The sequence below is a fragment of the Sceloporus occidentalis genome, unplaced genomic scaffold (genome assembly GCF_023333645.1).
Source record: "Sceloporus occidentalis isolate IW3139 unplaced genomic scaffold, rSceOcc1.0.p SCAF_31, whole genome shotgun sequence".
NCBI lineage: Eukaryota > Metazoa > Chordata > Lepidosauria > Squamata > Phrynosomatidae > Sceloporus > Sceloporus occidentalis.
In genome coordinates, this window is record NW_028317011.1 from 899,996 (window position 1) to 925,204 (window position 25,209).

Genomic DNA, 25,209 nt, shown 5'->3' on the forward strand with positions numbered 1-25,209 from the left:
TAATTATGTGAAGGTGGTTGGAGCAGTTACTCTGATTAGCTTGGAAAATTCAAGGTAGACCTGCTGAGGAATTAAAACCATTTTAGTATCAGGTTAAGAAAGAAGAAAAAAGGAGTTGTGAATTTAACTTATTTTACACCCCTTTGTCTTGTTTTATTTATATGGATTTAGAATGGAAAATATTTCCTGCCCAGACATATGAAGGTAAATGCGGAATTTTCGTTATCACGCTGAGAATATTGTTTTGGAAAAGTAGGACTGCAGAGGAGCTGCCACTTGTGTTTCTCACAAAGACCTTCCGTGTCAGTGCACTTTTGAGTTTGGAAAGTATAGTAATGACATGTTTAGCCCGATATGTATCAGAGGGCGTAGCCTGAAGAATGGAGAATGAAGGAAAATAATGTAAAAATTATTTTCCATGCGTTTGTCTGGAGAATCCCAGTGATGAGCCTAATTTATGGCCACTTTCTTTGATTGAGCAAGAAAGCAGAGTATCGATTTTCAGGTTGAAGTGTTCACCTGTTAAGAGCTTTTCCATAATTGGAAGGCAGCGCCGTGTGAATCCGTGGCTCATGTCCAGTTCACAATAGCCCGTTTCACACGGGGTAAACTAGGCCGATTCTTCTTTGCAGCTATTGATTTTTAAATGAAGTATCAAAGAAAATCAATAGTAATCAACAAATAGAAGGCGTCCGCTGCTGGTGTCAAATCTCTGGGCTTGGTTTAATCAATTTAGTGTTCTGTCACAACAAGGGACAAGCTAGAAATATCTTCCCGTGGAAGGACTGTGGTCAGGTCTGCAGTTTGTCACTGCCACATAGAGACACAAGATCACAAGTAACAAGGATGGCATCATTATATCAGGGGCAATGATGATCTTAGGTTGAAGTTTATTTTAACCCTTTGCCAGCTGTTCGTTCCACGGTGATTGTGCAAGTGCAGATAGCAGCCATGCATAATTAAGATAAACTGCTTATGGGCACCACACATTACATGTAGACATGGAATGTATCTGTTGTGGGTTTGCACAATAAAAAGTATTGTTCCTTTTGACAAAACATTGTTATTTTTAAAAGTGTTATACTATGTTTTCATAAACAAATGGAAGAGAATTTCTACATTTTACATTACTACCAGGGTTGTTCACAGCATATATGTAAAATATGCTTTATAGAGTCCTGTTGTTCACCTTTTAGTGTACGATGTACTCTCTTTGCTCTTTCGTTAGGGAAAATATGCATTTGTTAACCTTAGGCCATGGATTCATTAATAGAACCTAAATAATTACAGTGAGATGCTAAATAGCAATCTATTTAACCCCTTGACAATTGACGTGCCAGGCAGCTCAGAAATAAATATCCCGTTGGCAACGATTCTAAGATCGCTTTCTTCTCCCAAACGGTGTTACTGTAATGCCTCAATTTCAATTAAATATGGCACCAGTTGCCTGTCAAACAAAAAGTTAGGAGGCAATCAACAAGTTCCCAAGAGCATCTGGAGAGACTCTTTTGAGCTCTGAGCTCCAGGTTAAATACAGGTACTACATTCAACCATGCAAGTCAATGGAGCCCAGCTTACTAATCACAATGTAAATAGTAAAATACATTTTTATATAAAGTTTATTTTTATGACCAACTCCTAAAATTAGCGATATATTGTCACAAAAAGGTAACTGGCATTTGAAATAACCTGAAATAACATTGTTTTGAAATAGCCACTTGTACTTATTGTCCTATAACTTGCAGAACAAAACAAAAGATTGAGTATTTCTAAACTCAGGACACATTTAGAATCTATTTAGCAGGTTTTGTCATTAGCTTTTGTAGGTGAGCCAAAGATTTTTAAAATTACAAAAAAAGTACATTTGTTTTCTCATGTTTTATCTTTTGTTTTTTATAGTAACTTTTATGATATGATTAAAATAATGGTATCTAAAGAAAGTGTTGGTTGAATTAATGGTGGAATTCTCTTCAGAAAGAGTTTTCCTTTATTTAGATCATGCGGAGAATCGAGACAAGGCACACAACACACATAAGTCGAAGCGTTGTCTGATTACACGTTTGGATTACATGGTTTATATAGCATCTTATCTACTTCTAATAGCATGCATCATTCTGATTGGTTACTTTTCAAGCAGGTTACACCTCTTAAGCTGCATAATTAAGAATGGCCTAGACTTGACCCTTTGCACATATATATATATATATATATATATATATATAATAATAACATAGAGTAGATGTGTTGGCGCGAACTTGTGCATATATCATAGACTAGACATTCCCTGCTTTCTTATGTCTTTGTCAGCAATAATATTTACAATAACATAAGCCCTTATACTACTGAAAAAAACAATGTATACTGGGTACAGTAAATGAGAGAAGAATATTACAGCTAGACATGAGTAACCGCAGAAATGTTAAAACAGCCATTGTCGCAAAGGGCAGCTCTGTCCTTAAGGAGTTAAGAATTCCTGAACTAGCTGAGTCTCAGTGATACAGGTATAACACATCTATTTGGGGGGTGTTGTCAGGGGCCTTTAAAAAACCAACTGTTTTTTTCATCATACATTGCTTTATAAATGAACCTGTTGTAGGTTCTTTCTTTACACATAGGTCACAGTGAACCACTAATGCGGTTTAGTTTATATTACAGTTTTGTAAACTTATTTCAGAATCTAGATCAATATGTTAGCCAGGGCAGAGGGGAAGAAAAGGACAAATTGTGATGAATGGCATATTATTTCCTTACAGAAGTTTTTGTTGGCCTTATTAATATTCTTCATGTCCCAGGGTTATTAAATTGGGTAGGTGAAGATTTATAGGCTGGGGTATGAACTGTGTGTAACATTTGAGGGTCTGTCAGAGAAACACTTTAATCTGTCAAGGGTCTGTGAACGAAGTGTATGCTTAACAGCAATGTGCTGGTAGGACACCCAGTTAGAGTCTGATCCAGCTTCTTATAATAAATACATTCAAAGGGCAGTGGCGTCGGCAGGGGGGGGGCCAGAGGGGGCCATGGCCCCCCCTACATCATGCTGTGCCCCCCGGTGTGCCCCCCCAATTGAAACGCCGTCTTTTTTTTTTTTCTTTTTTTTTAATAGTCCCGGAGGAGAGAGTGAGAGGCGCCGAGCGGTTGCTGAGGAATAAGTTCTCAGCAACCGTTCGGCGCCTCTCACTCTTCTCCGCGACCGCGAGGCCTCTTCCTGGTTCGCAGTGCCGGCATTTCAAGCCGAGCGCCGGTATATGTCGTCATATCCGGCGCCCAGCAGTGAAGCCGGCAGAACCAGGGATACAGAGACCTCGCGATCTCACCGCTGGACAAGCCCAAGGTAAGTGAACTTCAAAGGGGGGGTTAGAAAGTTAGGAGGGGGTTAGAGAGTCAGAAGAGGTAGATAGGAAGTGAGAAGGGGTAGATAAGGATAGATTGGGAGGGAGGAGGGGGTAGATAAGGATAGATTGGGAGGGAGGAGGGGGTGGATGGGATACATTGGGAGGGAGAGGGGATAGTTAGGATTGATTGGGAGGGAGAGGGGGTAGATAGGATAGATTGGGAGGGAGAGGGGGTACATAGGATAGATTGGGAGGGAGAGGGGGTACATAGGATAGATTGGGAGGGAGAGGGGGGTACATAGGATAGATTGGGAGGGAGAGGGGGGTACATAGGATAGATTGGGAGGCAGATGTGGTAGATAGAGAGGCAGATGTGGTAGATAGGGAGGGAGAGGGGGTAGATAGGATAGATTGGGAGGGAGAGGGGGTAGATAGGATAGATTGGGAGGGAGAGGTCTTTATGGGACAAAAACGGCGTACGTTCAGCTGTTTGGGGACAAAGTTGACATAATGTGTAACTTAGGTGCTGGTCAGGTTCTATGTGGGCAGTGTGGACACCAGGGTTGGCTTTGGGGTGTGCAACCTGTGATCTATGCCTGTAATTTAAGGGGTTTTATCTATACCTTTAATGCAGAGTTTATATGTAATTTCCAATTGATTTATATCTGCAAAGCTGGGTTTTGTGTCATTCTGTTGATCTGTATCGGCTATATTTCCATACATTATTAATGTTTACCTGCAAATATAGGATTTGCATGTCTTATTCAGTTGATCAATACCTGGAGTGCTGTTGATTATTTGATCTAAACCTTCAGTGCTGAGTGTACATGTGATTTCCAGTTGATATATACCTGGGTTTGTGTGTTCTGTTGGTTTATACCTGCAATGCTATGTTTCCATACATTATTTATGTATACCTGCAAATACAAGTTTTTTTTTAATCTCATTCAGTTGCATGTGCTGTTTCCATGTGTTGTTTATTTGATCTATACCTGAACTACAGGGTGTAAGTAAAAGAGCGCTATGGTTTAGTGAATGAGGGGACAAAGGGACTCTGGGGATGATTACAGGGGAGAGGACCTCTCAATGTCACGGTGCAGTCAGAAGGAGGGAACACTGCACTGACTCTCACTGTCTTCCCCTGATCTGCAGTCAGTGTGGCAAATATATTGGCAGCAGGGTCTAATATTAATATATATTGGCTGCAGGGGCTAATATTAATATATATCGGAAGCTGGGACTAATGTTTATATATATCGGCAGCAGGGGCTAATATTAATATATATTGGCTGCAGGGCCTATTATCAATAAATATTGGCTGCAGGGGCTAATATTTATATATATTGGCTGCAGGGACTAATACTATATATCGGCAGTAGGGGCTAATATTAATATATGTTGGCAGCAGGGTATAATTTCTATGTATATCGGCAGCAGGGTATAATATAAGTATGTATCCGCAGCAGGGGCTAATATTAATATATATCCGCAGCAGGGGTTAATATTAATATATATCTGAAGCAGAGTGTAATATTTCTATATATCTGCAGCAGGGTCTAATATTTATATATATTGTCAGCAGGGGCTAATATTAAAGAATGAAAAATAACTGTCACTTTAGCTGTTATTTTGAAATCATATTTTAATCACAGTCTTTACTTCAAAGAGATAAGTGCATATTATGTAGTTAAAAATGCACGTCTAACGTGTGTGTGTATATATATATATATATATATATATATATATATATATATATAGTGTATATGTACCGTTTTATAATTGGCCCCCCTACTTTGGTCCCTGGCCCCCCATGTGCCCCCCCTAAATATGAAACCTGGAGACGCCACTGTCAAAGGGTATGACAAAACTAGAACGGACAGACTACGTCGATCTGTTACGTTAGAGAGCCCTGTTCACAATTTTACAATCTAGAGGGTATGGGGTGTAGAGAAAACATAAGATGTCTGTATTAGTTGCAAATAAGCTCTTTCTGAATAGGCTGTATGCTTCAATGATAAAGTGAGTTTTAAGTTTTCATGAATATTGAGAATGAGGGAGAAAGCTGGAAGTGAGTTCAGGAGCTATGAGGCACCGCTAGTGAAATCTGGTAAACCTGGTATGGAATACATGGTTCCAGATAATCTGCTCATCCACTGGCCAAAAGCAAAATGTTACTTCTAGCCATTACTAATTATTAGACAAGTGCACAGCGAGCAAAATCACTTCCTGTAATTAATTTCGGATGAAATTTGGGGGCCTTTTTTGTATTCGGAACGACATGCGGGGGGCTCTCCCAAAGGCAGAGGTCCCTGAAACATTCTGGACTTACCTTCTTTATAGAAATGTTTGGGTTTTTTTTAAAAAGGTTCCCCCCCCAGCTTGATCCTTCATGCAGGGGAAACTTGCCTGGATTGGGCCTTCATAATGCATGTAGTAGTCAAATTCCCGTTTTCACAAATGAAATCACTATATTCATATGCAAATTAATATGTGCCATCCATGCCAAACTAGTTAGCCATACACTGTAGCTAACATCTGATTTATAATACCAAATGTATGTGTTATTGTTGCCTTTCAGAGCAAAGGAGTATGAAAATACAATGGAGGCCAAAACCCCTGTGACTGATTCTCCATACAAAGCCAAGTGAGTTCATTCTCCATTTTAACAGCATCCTTATTTATTTTATATCCCTGCCTTCTGAACAAGTAATACACTGACCCCATCTTTAAATTTGAAAATCAGGGGATATATATATATATATATATATATATATATATAATATAATATAATATAATGCGTGTTTTTAAGGCGGTAGAAAGGGTAGTGTGAAGCCTAAGAGACACAAGATATTTACAGAAACACTATGACAGAGGTTAACTTTACAAGGGTGTTCTTCCAAAACTTTCAGGGCCAAGGGAGAAGAATGGGAGTGGCATAACTCTGCATTGCCTAAGGTTCTTCTGCAACTCCAAAGGTTAATGGGCTTCTGGGCTCCTTGAATTGAGGTCATCATAAGGAACTGACTAGTAATTTGTCCACATTTAGGTTGCAGAGACTCACCAAGGATATTCAGAAGCAGCTACAAACGCAGGACAGTGGTGCCTGGCCCACCAATAAAGTATCAGCCCTGGACAGAGCCTTGGGGGAGATTTCCAGGATCCTGGAGAAGCAGGTAACATTCATGTCGGACTAACTTCAAAATGTGTAGAGGTTGATAGATTTATTTCCAGCTTATATAAATTTGTATTGAGAGAAAGGGCCCCTGGATGCACATTAGACTGTGTACTATGATACAACAAAGTGAACCATAATTGGCAGAATTGACTGGATCCTGAGCTAAAGCACTAGGGACTGAATTTGGGTTGTTAATAGAGAGAGGTAGTTTGGTATCATAAAATGTATACAAGACTTAGGTGAGTACTAAACCTTTTTTAGGATTCTGTACTGCATAATATTATTATTATTATTATTATTATTATAGAAATAAAATAAAAATACAAGTGCCAACAAGTGGAACTGGAACAAAAACTTGCATTCCAGCAGTAGCATGAACAGGAATGCGTATTATGGTAACAAATTAGTTATCATTGATCTTTTCTGCTCCATGGCTGCCTTCTGCCAGTGAATTATGTTCACATTGTCCAATTTTTTGCCCATACTATTAGGGATGAATAAATATTGTGTTTAGATCTTGACGGCTCCTCGGTTACTTTAGGTTTCTCCGTCTGCGGGTAACTCGCACAGCTGTGTGTCATTACCGGCAGGAAACGCTCCTTCCAACTCCGTAGTCCCGACGCAGTCCCTTCCAAACCAATTCAGATAATGCCATGTTTAATAAAGATTAAATTGTACATTGTGTCAACCTGAAACTCGCAGATAATATTTGCCAAAGATTGTAATTTAATTGCAATGCAATCTTTTTTTTTCTTCTTTTATTGACCTATGTCACAATTTGTTAACTGATAGATAAGTGAACAACAGGTCAGGTAGTTTAATGAGACCCAGACTTTGATGATTGGAAGGCAAAATGAAAGCCCTTTGCATATAAATGTTGCACCTTTCATATAAGAGTAGAATAGCAGTTTCTTGCATCAGCATGTAAATTAAGGGAGGTTTTTTTCCAGTTAAGAAAATGATAAATATAAATAAGGATTGCTTAAAAATATGTTTACCAACACTTTTTTAAATCTTATTATCTTTAATGAAACAAAAAGATTTTCAGTGAACACCTCAAAACATTTTAATTATTAGATTGGATATTGGATTAGATTTGATTAGATAGATAATTTTAATTTCTTCTTTGTTAAGTGGAAAAGTTTTATAACGTTTTCTTCTGACCATGAATTAATTAATTTAGGGAACTAACAGAGCCATCAGCACAAATCAGCACAAAACAGTAATATCTGTAGCTCGCATATAGAAAATACAGAGAACCATAACAGGCAACAGTTGGGTATTCGTGTTCTTGCATTCACAACAAGTACACAATAACGGGATATTTTTGTACGTTCTTGGGTGGGGTTTGCCTTTCTTGCCTTTTTTTGACATTTGTTTATGTTTTTAGTGCAGGCTGTCTAAATGAATCTATTTTACAGGCATTATTCATGAACCAGGGTGCAATTTCGCTGCTAGGTCTGTAATAGCTTTCAGTATATCTAGCAGTTGTATGATAAAATTCCAGAGGGGGTATACTTTGTAGACTTACCCGCTCAGGATCTGCCTGTAACTGCTTGTTATCAGATATTGGATATAGCAGCACTGCCACGGAGAGTTATTCCCATTAAAAGCCACAATTGCGGGATTACTTGGACGAGATTTCTTGACATTCCTAACAGAATTCCATGCCAATCAGATAGCGAAGCAGGCTTCAATCCTACAGAGTTCCCCATTAAGTTTAAATCATGTTTGCAAAATTGAGGCCATTAGAGGGGCCCTAGTGGGGTAATATCATTTCCTGCATTAATATCTTATCAGTCGTACGCCATCCATATTGCGGTTACTAAATTACAGAAGAACACGGCTGCCCTTTTACGTGTCACTGAAAAACCCTTGCCCCATATTCTGCATTATTCTTCTGAGATATTACTTTGAGCTTTCTTCGTTTTCCTATGTGAAAATGCAATGAATGGCATGCTTGTTGTACACAGCATTAGGTGAGCAGCACTGATAGGATTATTGAAAGCTTCTGGTTTATTATTCCTTCTATAATGACCATTTAGTAATCTATATGTAATGTAGAAGGATTACGGGTTTCTTTTTTTCAATGTAATATCGGAAAACCTTATGCATTTTAATTACTTCATCCCCTTTCTGTTAAGTTATTTCATAATGACAAAATTTCTTTGTGTAGCATTATATATATATATATATATATATATACGATGTCAAAAAATAGAGTATTGCAGAGTATGCGGTGATACCTTTTTTATTGGACTAACATAATATTAAAAAGACAAGCTTGTCTTTTTAATATTATGTTAGTCCAATAAAAAAGGTATCACCGCATACTCTGCAATACTCTATTTTTTGACATCGTGTCTACTGGACTAATACGGCTTCACCCTTTTACATTATATATATATATATATATATATATATAAAAACCTCTGCCCAAGTTTCACATTACTACATTTAAAATCTTGCACAGCAATATCATTTTCTTTTGTTGTTTGCATAGCTCATCAATCCTCACATATGAATATTTGCTAAACCCATCCTTCCCTGCAATAACAGGGTAAGTCTGTATCGGCATTCGCACAGTGTCTGAGAACGTCTGGTCCATTCTTGGAAGATTGGCTCCAGGTTGTTTAGGTTGTTTGGGAGTTGCTTGTTGATGACAATTCTCGGTGGGACTGGGATCAGGGCTTTACCTTGACCACTCTAGGACATTCACCTTTTTGCTCTTGAGCCTGTACAATGTTGCATTGGCCTTGTGCTTGGGATCACTGTTCCGTGGTTTTGGAGTGGAGCGTAGCAGATTCTCTTGCATTATTTTCCAGTGTTTATTCATCCCATTCTTCTTTGAGTTTCAATAAGACGCACAATACTGAAGGGATGGTGTGTTTTCATGTATGGGAAGTGCTACATTTGCTCAGCAAAATTGTGGCCAAAATATCTGTCTTGGTTGTAACTAACCATAAAACCCTTTCACGCATTGTAGCTAGTGCTGCTTCCTGATTTCAGATGCACCGTTCAATGGTACTTTTTGCGTAATCACTTCTTTCTTGCCAAGTTCCCATACTGGCTGGTATTATACAGATCTCTTTTATTGTTGACCGAACTCTGTAGCTCATTCAAAGTTACTGTTGGTCTCTGTCTCTTCTCTCACATGTTTCCTCCTTGTCAGAGAGCTAAGGAATGGCCTATCTTAAATACCGTAATGTGATGCATCCACCTGATTATTTATCCAACCATACTCACTGGGATATCCAAACACGGGTATATTATTTTGTACCCTTTTTCTAATGTATGTGCATGTATAACATATCAATATCTTTGATTCCTTATAAAACTTGACCATGATGAAACCAATGTCACTTTACTGTAGCTGATAAGATTCCAATGTGCCAATTGTATTTTGGTACAACGATATGGTTGACCCCGTTAAGGGTTCTGAGTATTTTCCAAGGGTGAATAGATAAATAGACAGGCAGATATGCAGACAGGTAATATTTTTCATTTAGTTATGATCCTTGTTCAGTTTTCTAGCAAAAGTTTTGCTCAAAAGTTATTCCCTTTGTGTTCTAAATACAGTTACATGAATTAGATCTTGAATTGTATCACTATGTTTCCATCAACTGCCCCAGCTGGGACAGTACTGTACGCATTCACAATCCTAACTACAGATGGTGATGAACATGATCAGTACTGCTATGCAGATTTAAAACTCTGGCGGGCTGTTTAAAGTGCAAGAAGAAATGAACCACTGACTAGATTGTAAGCTTGCAAGACCAGGTCCCTCTTCTAATTTTGTACCTCTTTGTTATTGTGTGTGACTTTAAATGATCCCACTGATTTTAACAGTGCTACGGAATCTTCTGGCGCTATAGAAATGTAATGTGAATGAAGAGGGTGGCACCTGGCACCAGTCACTGCTGGTAGTCTTGCATATCGCATTCCTTGTCCATGGTACTGAAGGTGCTAATGGGCCATGTCTATCCATTCAGTTCACTGGTCCAGGCATCAACGACACAAGAGCTGTCAATACATCTTTCAGTTGTAGTTCAGGCGGTCTTGCTTACTCTGAGAAGCATTTTATTTGTGATTGTTGTAACATTTGCTTCAACCTCTTTTCTGAAGATGTGCCAGTTGAGAAGGGGTTAATTAATTTAACCCCCTTGTTGCACTTTGGGCTACCAGATGTATCCATGTGTACTGAAAACACAGAGGGAGAGAATTCCCCCGCAACCCATTACATTCTCTATCACATTCAGTAGTATGTGGCAGTTTTACTCAGTTTAATTGGCTGCAGTGGCAGTTTATTGTGGTTGGAAATTGCTTTTGTTATTTGAGTGTATAGTTGCTTAAAAAATATTCCTCTACATTACAAGGAGTCGCCCATCTCCGAAGTTCCTGATCAATAGGTTTCCTGCAGATAGATTTATCTGTGTACGTCTGTGTCTGCACAGGGTCATTCCTGTAAGTGGGCATTAACTCTCTTGTTAGTGGGGGGCGGGAGGAAGAGCCCTGATGGTGTGATCCGTTGACGAGAGGGAGTGCAGTTGACACTTTTAATTGAATTTCCCTGGGGTACTGTTAGTAGTTGGCACAAGTGAGCAGGACAGTATATGGGCCGGATGCATTGTATATTTCCCTTGCTTGTGGAGATCAGATGCAGAAAGTTCCCAGGGGAGAGGAGAGTGCAGGACAATAGCTTTTCACTTACTAAATGGACTGCTTTATGAGCTGCATCATAATCGAGGTACACAGGAGACTGCTTACTATCCCTTTTCAATCAGTGCATTACCAGTTTCATAGCCCAGAGGAGGCAAACATCACAGTATAGATAATAAAAGCAGGGCTATGCAAGCACCAATCTCCGTTCCAGTTCATCCCAAAGCTGTTCGAAGGGGTTGATGTCAGGGCTCTGTGCCAGTCAAGTTCTTGCACCCCAGACTCATCCAACCATGTCTTTATGGACCTTGCTTTTTGCACTGGGCCACAGTCATGCTTGGAAAAAAAAGGGCCTTTCCTAAACTGTTCCTGCAATGTTGGAAGATAGCATTGTCTAAAATGTCTTGGTATGTCCCCAAGACTCCTGACAGCCAAGACTCCTGACACAAATGCTCTACTGGATGAATGGGCAAAACATCCCACAGAAGCACTGTGGAAAGCCTTCCAAGAAGAGTGGAAGCTGTTATAGCTGCAGGGGGGGGGGGGCAACTACATATTAATGTCTGTGTATTTAGAATGCATTGTCATAAAAGTCCCTGTTTGTGTAATGATCAGGTGTGCCAATACTTTTGTCCATATAGTATATGTGTGGGTTTTGTTATGAAATTGTCTTTGTCCAGCAAAACCCATTATAGCGCAAGTCATGAAACTGTGACTCGAACATTCATACAAGGCAGTAAAATACATTGACTAATGTGTTCTTTAACTGCTCCTACAACTGTTTCCCATAATTCATCTCCTCGCTGCTCTCATACTTGCTCCCCTGGTGGCTGGCCTGTACAAGGTGCTGGACTCTGATCCTGTCTTGCTTCTTTTCTTCAAGTATATTGTTTGCTATAATTCAGTTTGTGCCCTAATGACCGACCTGTTTTTTTCTACTTCAAAACCATTAACCCCATCTTTATTATTGTGCATGTTATACCTAATCTGTAGCACAATGTAATCTAATTGTGACTATTATTATATGTCTTCTTAGATCAGTGACATGAGGGATGTTTAGGAGTGATGGAAAAAGTAAATTGCAAATATAAATGTATCAGTAGTTATAACAGAGTTATGTTAAGGGTTTAGTGGAAGTGATCAGTCATTTTACTGAGTAATATGAGAACAGGAACTTACTTGACAGCATGACAGCAGTCAGCTTGCCATACAAATACTTTTATCAACTCTAGGTAGATAGAGCAGAGCCCTGTCCAGGGTCATCTTTAATATTAATTGAATCCTGGACAATGATTTGCTTGACCCCCCCCCCCCATTCCACGGCATACAATCACGCCCTCCACTCCAACACCAAAAAAACAAAATAAATAAAATAAATACTTGCCGTACTGACTCTACAGATTAGTAGGAGACTGTCAAAGTCAGTGCAGTCTGCCTTGCAGGTATATATCAACTGAAAAATCACAACCAAACACAGCATTGAAGGTATAGATCAGGGGCGTCCAAGTTTTTTCTGCAGTGGGCCACTTCATCAGAATTGTATACGTGCGCGGGCCGCACTCATTTTTCACTGTGAGAAAATATGGCCTTTAATAAGATATGCAGATTAAAAAAAAGTAAATGACACAAAACCTTTACTTTTCCTCTCACTGATTTCTGGGCCTAGAAAGTTTTGTGACTACAAATTCAGGATTCTGGATAAGTAAAAATAAAATAGTTCTATTTATTTTAGCGATGCACTAAAATGAAAATTCTGGACCAAAACCGAAAATTCAGGGTTCACTTAGCCGAAACTGAAAATGACCCCCCACACACTTTTAATAAAAGTAAGTTACACACCAAAATTGTACAAAAAATTATATATTATGATTGTTAACAGCAATCTCAGGCATACCCAGATTCCAGCATGTACTGGTTGGCTGGGCATTGTATTTTTTAAAAGTAACACACCACAATTGGCCAAAAAAAATCAACAATATGACTTGGCATGATAGGAGTGTGATTGCTAACAGCAAACACGCTCTTTTTATACCCGGGCAACCAGTAAATGCTGGAACCTAGGCATGATGGAACTGTGATTGCTGTTAGCAGTTAGCAATCACACTCCTATCATCCCAAGTCAGCCAGTACATGCTGGTACAGGGTGGCTGTAAGTGCAGACCCCATACTGCTGGCAGCATCAATACACAAGGGGGCAGCTAGCCAGGTTTCAGCATGTACTGGCTGACTTGGCATGATAGGAGTGGGATTGTTAACAGCAATCACAGTCCCATCATGCCTAGGTTCCAGCACTTACACATCCATGCTTTCACACACACACAAATTCATTCATTCACAGATTCGTTCCCCCAATCAGGCATACTCATTCAAACACCCTCCCCCACCCCCTTACCTGCACTACAGCTCTCTCAATGCCGATCACAGAATTCAGCAGGGGGCGCGGCCTCCCTCGTTCTCCCCACAGAGGAGGCAGGACTGGAGCAGAGAATAGACCCTCCCACAAGTAAGCAGCAGGGCTCTTGTGATCCTGGCTGCCGATCTCACTCGGGCTGCACCTCGAGATCCCGCGGGCCGCATGTTGGAAGCCCCTGGTATAGATCAAATAAATAATGCATGAAAACCCTAAATTGCAGACATAGATCACAGTTTGCAAACTCCAAAGGCCAGCCCGGCACCAATTGCACACATAGGACTTGCCCCAGCACCAGATTGCATCCACGGGACATGCCCAGCACCCAGATTGGACACATAGGACTTGCCCTCTTTGCCCCAAAACAACCTGCCTGTGCCATATTTGCCCCAAAACAACCTGCCTCTGCCATATTTGCCCCAAAACAACCTGCCTGTGCCACATTTGCCCCAAAACAACCTGCCTGTGCCACATTTGCCCCAAAACTACCTGCCTGTGCCATATTTGCCCCAATCAACTTGCCTGCGCCATCTTTGCCCCAGTCAGCCTGCCTGTGCCATCTTTGCCCCAATCAGCCTGCCTGTGCCATCTTTGCCCCAATCAGCCTGCCTGTGCCATCTTTGCCCCAATCAGCCTGCCTGTGCCATCTTTGCCCCCAATCAGCCTGCCTGTGCCGTCTTACCTCCCACTTACACATCCATGCTATCACACACATACTCATTCATCCACTCTTTCACACATAATCATTCATTCACAGATACTTAGTCAATCATTCACACACACTCATTCATTCATGTATCTAGATCCTTATCTCCAATATAAGAATAATAAACATGATAGCGGCTGTAATTGATACATTATCATGAAGTAAAGTGATTTGGTCAGCAGGTTTATAACAATAAGAGAATTGGGGTGAGTTGGACATCATATATTTATTTATTCAAGGTCATATTACATAATGTATAACAGTATGTAGCTTTATGTAGTATTAATGAGCATCGATTTCAAAAAATGATCTAACCCCGTAACCAGGGAGATTTAAGTTAGGCTTTGTTAGAATGAGGCTAAACTGTTCCCTGACATGGTTTCTAAGTGGATTGAACAACGTGCTGGCAGCTTAGCCAGGTTTGGTACAGAAAATAGATTAGCACATATTGGATAACATCGTTTATGCTGGAAAAGAAGATTAAAAGGGCTTTTAATCGGATCTGACCTGACATTTTGATCTTGGTTTGGAGTCAGCTGGGCTCTGTGTGTCAAGAAAAGCAGAAGGGGATATGGTGAATTTATAGAATATTAGAATAGGCCAATCCAATCTGAGCATATACCGGTATTATTGCAAATTTTGAAACTGGAAATAATAAAATCAAGTGCCTGGCAACTACAAAAGGTGTCTGACCTCCCAATGGATCGGCAAAAAGTTTCACAGAAACACTACAAAATCTTATGGAAAGCCTTCCCAGAAGAGTAGAAGCTATTATAGTTGCAAAGGGGGACCAACTACTTATTAATATTTAAGTATTCAGAATGAAGTATCCTAAAATTCCCTGTTGGTGTAATGGCCATGTGTCCCAATACTTTTGTCCATATAGTGTATACATATATATGCATGTGCATACATCTGTGATTCTAATGTTCTAATACTGATGCTGTCACCGCTAAATACTGCAGTGTTCGCCATGTTTTGCTTATTATATCCTTCCCATCCAGGCCCTTTGCTCAGGAATACATGTCCACGTAATATAGAGTGCTTCTGGCTTCTGGATTTCTGAACTGTTTCATCCCCTTGTAGACCTGAATTTTATGAGTAGGGCCCTTTCCCCCTGATATTTCAGTGAAGTCTCTGTCTTGCCATTGATCTTGACATTAGCTTAAAGCTATGGAACATACTGGCCACTGCTCCAATCTTATTTAAGGTATAATACAGGTACAATATGTGACTGCATTGCAAACAAAATGCTGTGCAGTAAAAGATCAATGAGGCATGTATTCCAAGCACCCATTCCACGTTTCCACTAAACTGGTTCCCTTCTTTTTTGGTGACTTTTTCATGTTTTCTGTTTCATCCTAGGTCAGAAGGACCTAGGTTAATGCACCTTCCTGGCATAAGATAAGCAACATGTGCTGCTCCTGCTCTGTCCACCAAGGGCACGGTTTCTGTTATCTCTAATCTTCTCCTCTGTCCAAGTGTATTTGCCTCACAGCGGTACACAGAGCTTTGAAGCACCCGCATATTGGTTTTACCTGGCACCCTTAATGTGCAAATCCACCAAAAACCCATTTGTGCCAACGTTTTACCTTGATGCAGTAATTAACATGAAAAGCTTAACATGAAAATCTTCTGTAGTGTAAAACATGTTTTAATTTTTTTCTGCTTTGCTTATAATTGGACAACAGTTATCAATAATATGCCATTAAACTGTCATTATGGACAACAGTTGAATGCATAAAACCAATAGAACAAGTCTTGTTTACAAGTACAGTGTTTAGAGGCACTGATATGATATAATGCTCTTTGTAAGAGAAGTTGGAGTCCTTTGTATCAGTGATCTTCCACTAGAGGGCCAGATCCAGAAGTAATGTAATAGTCTTACACTGGCCCCATATTGAGTGTGTGCGTACATGTAATATAATAAAAATGGGTCCTTCAAATTTTGGGGGATATTTTGGGGAATTAAAGGGGTTTGAGTGCCCAGTGCCCACCATATAATTCCCCCTTTTGCTTAATAAAACCACTTAGTCCAACTTGTCTTACTGTTTCTATAATATTTCCCTATATCTCCTTTGTATCGATACCTTTTAAGTCCACAGAGAGTTCTGAGACTTTCAAATTCATGAGCTAGGTTTAGCTGCTAACTATAATGTTTGCATAGAGTTCTTATAATGTTCTTTTCTGTTTGTAATCTCTTTGGCCTCTTTTTTCCTCTAGGCCTAATGTGTAACTAGTGTACAAAATCAGTAGAGGATTCCATTGGTTTCAGAATTGTCTGGTGCTTATTATATAACACATTTGACGTTTGACTCCTGCATCAGGAAAGAACGAAAAAGTTTTCTGATGACTGAAGACAAAGTCATCGTATAAAGCCATCCATACGGAATTTAGAACAAATGGTCTGAGGTCCTTATCACTGTTATTAAAAACTACTTGTCATTATACCTGAATAATGTATTATTATTTTAATGTGCATGAAACCATTCACCAGTGTTGATAGTGACAATAAATAAGGATGTAAAGTTATCTTATATATATTGCTGTCTGACAGTATCATATGAGATACATAGCATCAGCCCAATTCTATTAATATTGTTAAGCTACCTCAGCCTTGGATGGAAATAAGATTTTAGCTTCCATAAAATATATTAAAGGTAGTGTTACTTATATGTTAATTACTTTGCTCAATTGATATTTTTAAGGAAAGCATTCTAGTGAAGATCTAAAAGATCACTGCACCCTTCTTTTCTAAACAAGTGTTATATATTTTTGCATTTAAAAAAAAAAGAAAGATTAGAAATTCTGTTTACTTCTGAACTCTGGAGCCAGGATGAGTGCATTGGGAGCCCTCAAACATGAACCCAAACAATGTCTATCACCTGTGTGGTACATGGTTGGTAACATGGACCCAGGATGTCCCCTGTATGGTCCCCTCTCTGTGATCGCTTTTATCAGTTGTGGAGAAATAAGTACCCTATTGTAGTGTGGCTGCAGACATGGCTGCTTTCTACCATGGTAATGTATCATGGAGGAAAATGTCTTACCCCCCGGCACTCAAAAGGTTAAACATGTCTGGAAAAATATAAATGCCCCCCCCCCCCCTTTTGAAGTGCTGTTAAAGAATCTCAGATTTCAGTCTAAAGTTTTCTTTTTTTGTGTGGGTTCAGACCTCACTCTGATTGCCTGTCTGTTTACAGTAAATATTAATAAATGATTTTAAGAGCTTCGGGCATTTGGTTTTGCGAGTAGATGTTATAGTAGCCTGCTTGTGTTGAAATATTCATGTCTACCCACATTCAGGCACGAAATTGATCAGAGCAAGGTAGAAATGACTCAGCCTTGGTGCTAATGTTTAGGAACATCTCCTGATAGTAATCTAATTCAGCCATTCTCTTAGCCGCAAATCTCTAGGAGATTCCCCGTAGTCAGTGAATTATTACAACGGTATCAGTTCTGTTCAGCATTTAAATGATCAGATTTAAGAGGGGTTAGATTTCTTGATTTGGGGTCAGATTCTTGTAATGCTAACATTCTGTATAATATTATTTGCCCTGATCTGAAAGAAAATTCTGCCGCATTCCAATTGTAGACCATAAATCTTGACGTGATCATCAGGCTATAAATCCATATTTAGGTAGAAATCATAGCTTCCATTAAAGTGACGGTTGCTGCTGAAACTCATACAAGTTAATTCAAATAGGTATGCCATTGATATTAAAGAAAATATAGGAGGAATAGCAGTCGCAGCGTTCCTGGCTAGATGAGGATAAGTATCAACTAGCCAATTAAAATGTTGCCAACTCTCTGTGCGTGGCATCTAATTAAATCTCAGCAGCTGCCTCGACTGTAATTAGGTAAAGGTTCCCATGCAGCTATATATGATGTGACAAGTATGCTACTTGACTATTATCCCATTACTGAGAAATGAGACAATATGATTTAAACCTTATCTCAGAGATGATAAAACATATTGGGGTGAAATACCCTGTAATCAAAATGACCTCAGAAAGTAATATCATAGATGAAAACATGGACCTTGAATAACTGCTATGGAGTTTTGCTTAAAATAAATTGAGCTTATATGGAATCTTGATCTTGACTTATCCTACCTTATGTCATAATATAAGCTGTCGGGTACTGAGTGATATATATATATATAGATATAGATATATATAGATAGATAGATAGATAGATATATACCCATCCAGTCGGAAGAGGTAACAGCAAAAGTTATTTGGAATTCTAAGCATCGGTCTGACAATGAAGGCATTGATGGAAAAGTTCTAAATTGCATAGCATTGTGCTTAGATAGTCCATATAACAAGATTTATGTGATTTGTCTATTTTGTTTTTTGGCAGATCCATCTATGCATTTTACTCTTTTTAAAAATGTATTTACAGCTAAATAGATTTAGTTATATTTGTCCATCCCTGTGATTCTATGTCAAAATGTTGAAAGTAACAAATCCTAGTTACTGCGAGTGTTTAAACAATGCTTTGAGAAGCGTACTGGGTACTTGTAGGGTGGTAGGAACGCTTAGCCTTGTTAGCAGAGGCTTGTACAGAAGGTTGCCTATGAATAGGTTACTGAGCGTTGCCTGGATTTAAAGCAGAGAAGGCATACCTCAGGGCAGGCATTGTGGGAGATATAGCCCATTGTCCATGAATGAATCCATTCTAAAACACTAAAAATGGATCCAGTCATTTTTACTGCATTTCATACGCGTGACCGCTCCTAAAAGGTTATTACCTTTACATAGGCAGGTCTTACCCGTAGGTTTGTAAAAGGCTGAGACAGCCCCTCCTCAGACATACACAGTGGGCAGCATGAGTCAAGTACAAAGCTGCCCTGACCCATCAAGAGAGCATCTCCACCTTAACAGCTGTTGCTCCTTTCATTAGCCAGGGTAATAGTTATTTGTCTACATAATTGGAAGGATCAATGTGCAGCATAGTTCATGTTATGTGTCTTCTAGCCCCCACCCCCATCCCCGCTGTATTTCTGGAAGAGGACTGCTAATCCGATTAGTCCTCTGTCAGTCAAACTACAGTTCATGGAGGTAAAGAGCCATTAGTCAGTTGAGACAGGTCTGTGCCACACACATACATTTTGAATACATTCTAACACTGACCATGAGACATCAATATCACATGGCCAGTCAATACTATACTTAATCTGAGAAATAAGCGCTGTTTGCCAATGTATGGCACACTGGCTGCTGGAAAATGCAGCTTTCATACACCCTGGCCAACATTTTATGATGGCAGTTGTTAACAAACTTGGCTTCATCAGAATGGTAACCCACAGCAACCGAGATGCTAGCATTTGTCTGTACTTTGTGAAGGACGTTCTGCAACATCTAGGGAGCTGGTGACCATTCTGGGAAATATAGTCTTTTGTGAACTGCAAAAAAAAAAAAGAAACACAGATGCCAATACATGAAAATCTTCTGTTTATACTCCAAATATAAGTAATAATAGTAATATCATTATTTATTTATGGAGCACCAACACCGAAGTAGCTAACCTTTACCTAATATCCCTTATAGTGTTTTGCACCATTTCTATGCCCTAACTGATAATAAAACCAGCGCACAATATCCGAGCCATTTGCAAAGCCAGACTAATTATATCTTCATTATTTGTAACTAAGTATAACATCGGGTTTCAGTGGTGCCTTCTCTTATCTGCAGTCACAGTGTAGCAGTTGTATCTACTATATAGGATAAAACCCTTTATTGCAGTGCAGTCATCCCAGTTGCAGTTGTTAAGTGTTAGCCCAGGCAGTGACATTACGTGTACATTAACACTTAGCCACTTATATATCTTTGTTTCCCGCACAGTAATTTGGACTTCTATTTGGACACCGCTGACAGCATAACTGTAAATTCTGTGTGTGCGGATTACCGGGGGAAAGCAATGGAAAAGCAGCAACGTTACCTTGCTGAGTGGTATAGAGCAGTAGAACTTTTTCTTTTTTATTTGGAAACAAAAACCTCATGTGATTGGGCAATAAATAGTTTAAATCCCAATTCCTTTCCCTTTCATCTGCTCGCACATTGTCACATTGCCCAGTACTCCCGTTTTCTGCTTTGAAGACGCGCAGCTATAAAATGTTTCTCTCCAAGGACTACTAAACAGGACTTCTATTTGGTTTTTCTAAGGGTTGCCGTCATAATGTGTTCTGGGATCAAATGAAAACAAAAAATATATGCATTTTTCACATGACATTAATGGCAAAAAAAGTGTAATTCAACCCTTCAAAGGGAAACAAATAGCTTCAGTAATCAATACCTTTGCAAGCAGCTAACAAGCAAAGGAAAGCATTTAGTTAATTTTTGTCAGCAGATCCATCCATTCTGATGTTTTCTCTACTAGACTGTGGTCTTATATCCAGCACAAGTGCTAGCAGCGTGATTTGGGTGAATGTGCCTTTCTCCTACCAGAATACGGAAATAAAATGATCTGTGTTCCCATACCAGCAGTCTAAGAATGCCTAGTTTTATCTTTTCGTAAAGCAGAACAAGATCTTTCTGGATCAGTTTTCCCTAAATATCTGTAAACCTTTATTTATTTATTATTATTATTATCATCATTCATGGCGGTTCTGGCTTTTCTTTACTGTGACTAATTACTGGAAGGCCTATCTTTCCTTGAATAGCAGAAATCCACCCTCAGGGATACTTGTGTGGGATGGTCTTTAATGGCAAACTGTAGCAGGTGTTGGACATAGAAAAAGCAACTTACTTAGTAGATTATGTTACTTTTTAGAATGACCGACACATCTGTTGACACAATATAACAATGCATAGTGTCCTGGGGCATCTTCCAGAATCTCTTGATTAAACACAGCCGAGTAACAGACTCACCATCTATTATGCGTAAAAAAAAAAAAAAGAAAACGCAGGAACGATTACTTCTTTTATTCTAGTTTATATCTGTGGAGCCCAGGACATTTTATCACTTTACAGACTGAAAGCAAGGGGGCAAGCAGGGTCTGCATCTGATATTTTATTGTGTGTTTCCCAAGTTTTAATATATGATTCTCGGTTACGGATGAGCTGAGTTCTCCTGTTTTTCTCCTCCTTTTCCCACAGAACGTGGCTGATCAGATAGCATTCCGGGCAGCAGGTGGACTTTCTGTCCTAGAACAGATTTTGCAGACAGCAACCCCAGTATGCAACTCATGTCCGGCCACCCGTCTGCCATTCAAGTAAGGTACCAGTGATCACAGGGATATATTGTCTGCAATTGACATCTGAACAGAATGGATGACCCCTTGATTGCATGTATTACAAAAACTTTTCCCAGTATGTTTATTGTAGTAGAAACATAGGAGTATACATTATGGCTGCAGATACAATTCGACCCATATAATCTTGTCAAAAAAAAATCTACCTTAAAAAACAAATATTGTCATTGTTTGTTATCTCATTAAAATTGCTCAGGTTTCACTAAATTTGTAGTCATTAAGGTAAACTTTCTTTACTTCAATGAATAGTGCTAAACAAGGTGTATATCTGCCCCTTTCCAAATGCATAGCACTTTAACATAAATAGATATTTCCTTTGTTAACTTTGCCTTCCAATAATTTTTACTGTCCATGCACACGTCTGTTCATTTATAAGGGATTTATAACCAGCTGATTTGAGTGACCTAAATCTGTAATGAAAAGCGCCAATTAGAGTTGGTTTATGTTGACGTTTCTGAGCTTCCTTCTAACAGTCCCAGTCTTTCTTCTGACATTTGGGTTGAGTCTCAGGCTGAAATTCCAAACTTACTAGAGACCTGTGCTGGAGGAGCATCGACCATAGCTCCCTCACAATAAGCCAGTTACACCTTCTACATCTGCATTGTGTAGTGCATAGATGTTTGTACACCAACTCAAGAAACGTGTTCTCAAGTCATCATATGCTTTCTTTCCTCCTGCAAATGCATAGAGAGGTCTAGCCCCCAGCTACTTGACTTGCAGAACATACGTTAAGTTACCCACTTATTCAACCAGTTCTCCTTCCATCTCAAGTACACGTGCTGTCTGTAGGCATCTGATTTATGAAGAGTATTTATTCCGTCACACAAGAGCTGTGTGACATAGAGTGCCTGGGCCAGATGGTGGAGGGACTGCATGGCCAGATGGGGAGGCGGAGAAAGGCACCTGGGTCACATAGATATTTATACCTCAGCATCTTTATTTACTGACATCACTGTTAACTCCGTGGCTGCCAGAAAGATTTATAGATAGATAGATCGATATATGTGTATGTATGTTTGTATGTGTGTATATATATATATATCCATTCACTCCTAGTTTCAGCATAAGAAATAATATTGCCTTTGTAAACTAATGACTTAAAATCATACTTTTACATTTTTCGGTTCAAGGTAAGAGTCCTCTTGTTGCCAGATAAAATTTACTATGTACCAGTATTGCCATGCAATACATATTAGTGTGTGTGTGTAGTGCAGGGGTAGCCTGGATTTCATTCATATTCTAATGTGTCAGCATTACAAAGTTGGGGTTTTTTTAAAACCATTTTTATTGTGAACTAATCACAGCAAGTATGTCCAAATTAATGACGACAAATATAAAAAAGAGGGTATTCAGATCCAAAAGGCTGATCCTGTCTCCCTAAAGATAAAATAAATAAACAATATTATTAAAGGTTAGCTGTGCCAGCATCGCAAAAGTTATTTTTAAAACCCTGTTTTTTTTACTGTTACTCTTTTTTTTTTTTTTTTACTTCCCTACTTAAATCATTAGAACTAACCACATGAAAAGCATGTTAATTTGCAACTTGCTACCATGTATTAATACGCATTGACAGAATTCTTACATTGACCCTTTATAGCAAGTTTTTGGCAAACATCCAAAAAAATCAATTAAGGGGATTTTTTTCTTTCTCATAAACTACTTAATATTAAACCAAACTGAATATTATCTTTTAATTCAGTGTTTCCAGCTCTAGGCACCACTACTTGCATTGTTTATTATGATGTTAATCTAATGTTAAGCAATCTAATGTTTTTACATTAATGTTTTCATTTTTGCCATAAACGTTTTTCAAGTGATATCCCCTCAGGTGGACATAGTTGAATTGCACCTGTTTTCACACTTTTAAACCTTTAATTGTGTTTGGTTGGATAAGATTATTTAACAACTTGTGTAATAATCATGCAATGGTTTATCAACAAATCCCAATGAGTATAGACTAACATTGCAAGCTCTTTGTAATCAGGGAGTTATAATTAACAGAAGGGTGATCCCTCACATATAAAGCTGATACAAAATGTGTTTAAAGGTTGCTCATAGGAATTCACAGTGCAGAGCTGAGATATCCATGACTAGACCTTGTTCCGTAATGAGGGGTAACACTAGTACACCCCTGAACCCATTTAACTCTTTCCTTTATCTCTCTACATTACTTTTCCCCTTTCCTGTGTTTATTTTTAGTTGATATAGAGAGGAGTAAATTCTGACGTATTTGGATTATGGGAATGTGGGGTAAGCCTAGGGATAGTGGCACTGTGCCCCCCCCCCAAAAAAAACCTAAAACACTCACTCTAATATCACTCACTTACACACATATATACACACACTATCTCCCTCCTCTCCCTTACACCACTGCCTCCTTCTGACACTCTTAACACCATACACCATACAAATAGTCTTACACCATGTGCTGACAGCTACCCACATGCTAACACTATATACTTACACACACTCTAGGTCCATACAGTAAGACAGATGCGTGGCCTCCCCTTCCCTCCTTAACTCACACTTAGGACTGTGTCTTCAATACATCTCCTACTCTCCTCCCTACCACCACAGGGGCACGTAACACCCGCCTTAGCACGTGCCTGAAGAGGGGACAATCTGCTGTAAGGGACCAGAAGCTCTATGTCTTAAATGGTCACTCCTTTATACCTTCTGTCTCTGCCAGGCACTTACCAATAAATACATATAAGCCTCGATGTCTGCCCAAATTCAGGCTCAAGATTTGAGGGGCAGTGTTCATTCTTTCATTGTGGGTCCAGCCCTTCACAGGAAGCTCTCATCTCATATAGCGCAGGTCACATTATATCTAAAATATAGTTCTTAATATTTGTAGCTGTATCCTAATGCCAGGAAACAGAAATGTGAAATGAATTTAATTATTTGCTTCTGTTTGAGCCACTGTCCTATATTGTCTATATTGATTTAACTTTCTCTTTTATCCCCCCTGTCCCAAATATAACCCTAACTAGACTTGCCAGTTACCATGACCATTTCTGGATACATCCAAGAGAAATCTGTCATCAACCTTTTTGTAATTCTGTTGATGATTAAACACAGACTTAAGTGGGGTTGTGCGGTTTTGTATTTTGTACATAGAAGTGCCTATTTGCCTACCACTGCATGTTATTTGTTTATTTTTCTTTGATTTTTCTGACAGTTTGCCTTTCTTCATGGTGTTACAAATTAACACACAGCTCTGAAGATGCCAATTAACTGATACCTTAATCTATTGTCTTACTTGCGTGTGCTAGCGGTCCTCCCGTGTACTCAGTTCCTGAATATACAAAATTGTTTGTTAATTTTCACCATCATCCCTAATAGTGTTATGGCAGCAACTAAAGAAACACTCTCTCTTTCAATGTCCCACCTACTGTCTCTGTGTCTCTACATGTCCGTCTCTTGTTCTCCCCTTTTCTCCTTTGTCCTCTACTCCGCTTCTACTTCTTCTTTGTGTTCTCAGCGCCTTCATTCTTCTTTTTTCTGTGAGGATCCGCTGTGTGAACCTGGCCTCCCGGAGCACTTCCGCATCAAGGTGGCGCCTTGGCACACATCATGTGAACAGCCTGTTCCCCGGGTGGAGATTGTCCCCGTGGTGTAAGCCAAGGTGCTGCCCTGATGCAGAAGTGCTCTAGGAGGCCAGGGTAA

The 25,209-nt window shown here is 39.2% G+C and overlaps 1 protein-coding gene across 1 annotated transcript in view; it reads left to right on the forward strand.

Annotated features, from left to right (window-relative positions):
* LOC149298667 (S phase cyclin A-associated protein in the endoplasmic reticulum-like) overlaps window positions 1-25,209 on the forward strand; it is a 118,932-nt gene that overhangs the window by 68,034 nt on the left and 25,689 nt on the right. The window contains exons 20-22 of the mRNA XM_089487033.1: window positions 5,911-5,976; window positions 6,379-6,505; window positions 21,386-21,501. Of these exons, the coding sequence (XP_089343159.1) occupies window positions 5,911-5,976; window positions 6,379-6,505; window positions 21,386-21,501 (309 nt within the window). The remainder of the gene's footprint in view (window positions 1-5,910; window positions 5,977-6,378; window positions 6,506-21,385; window positions 21,502-25,209) is intronic.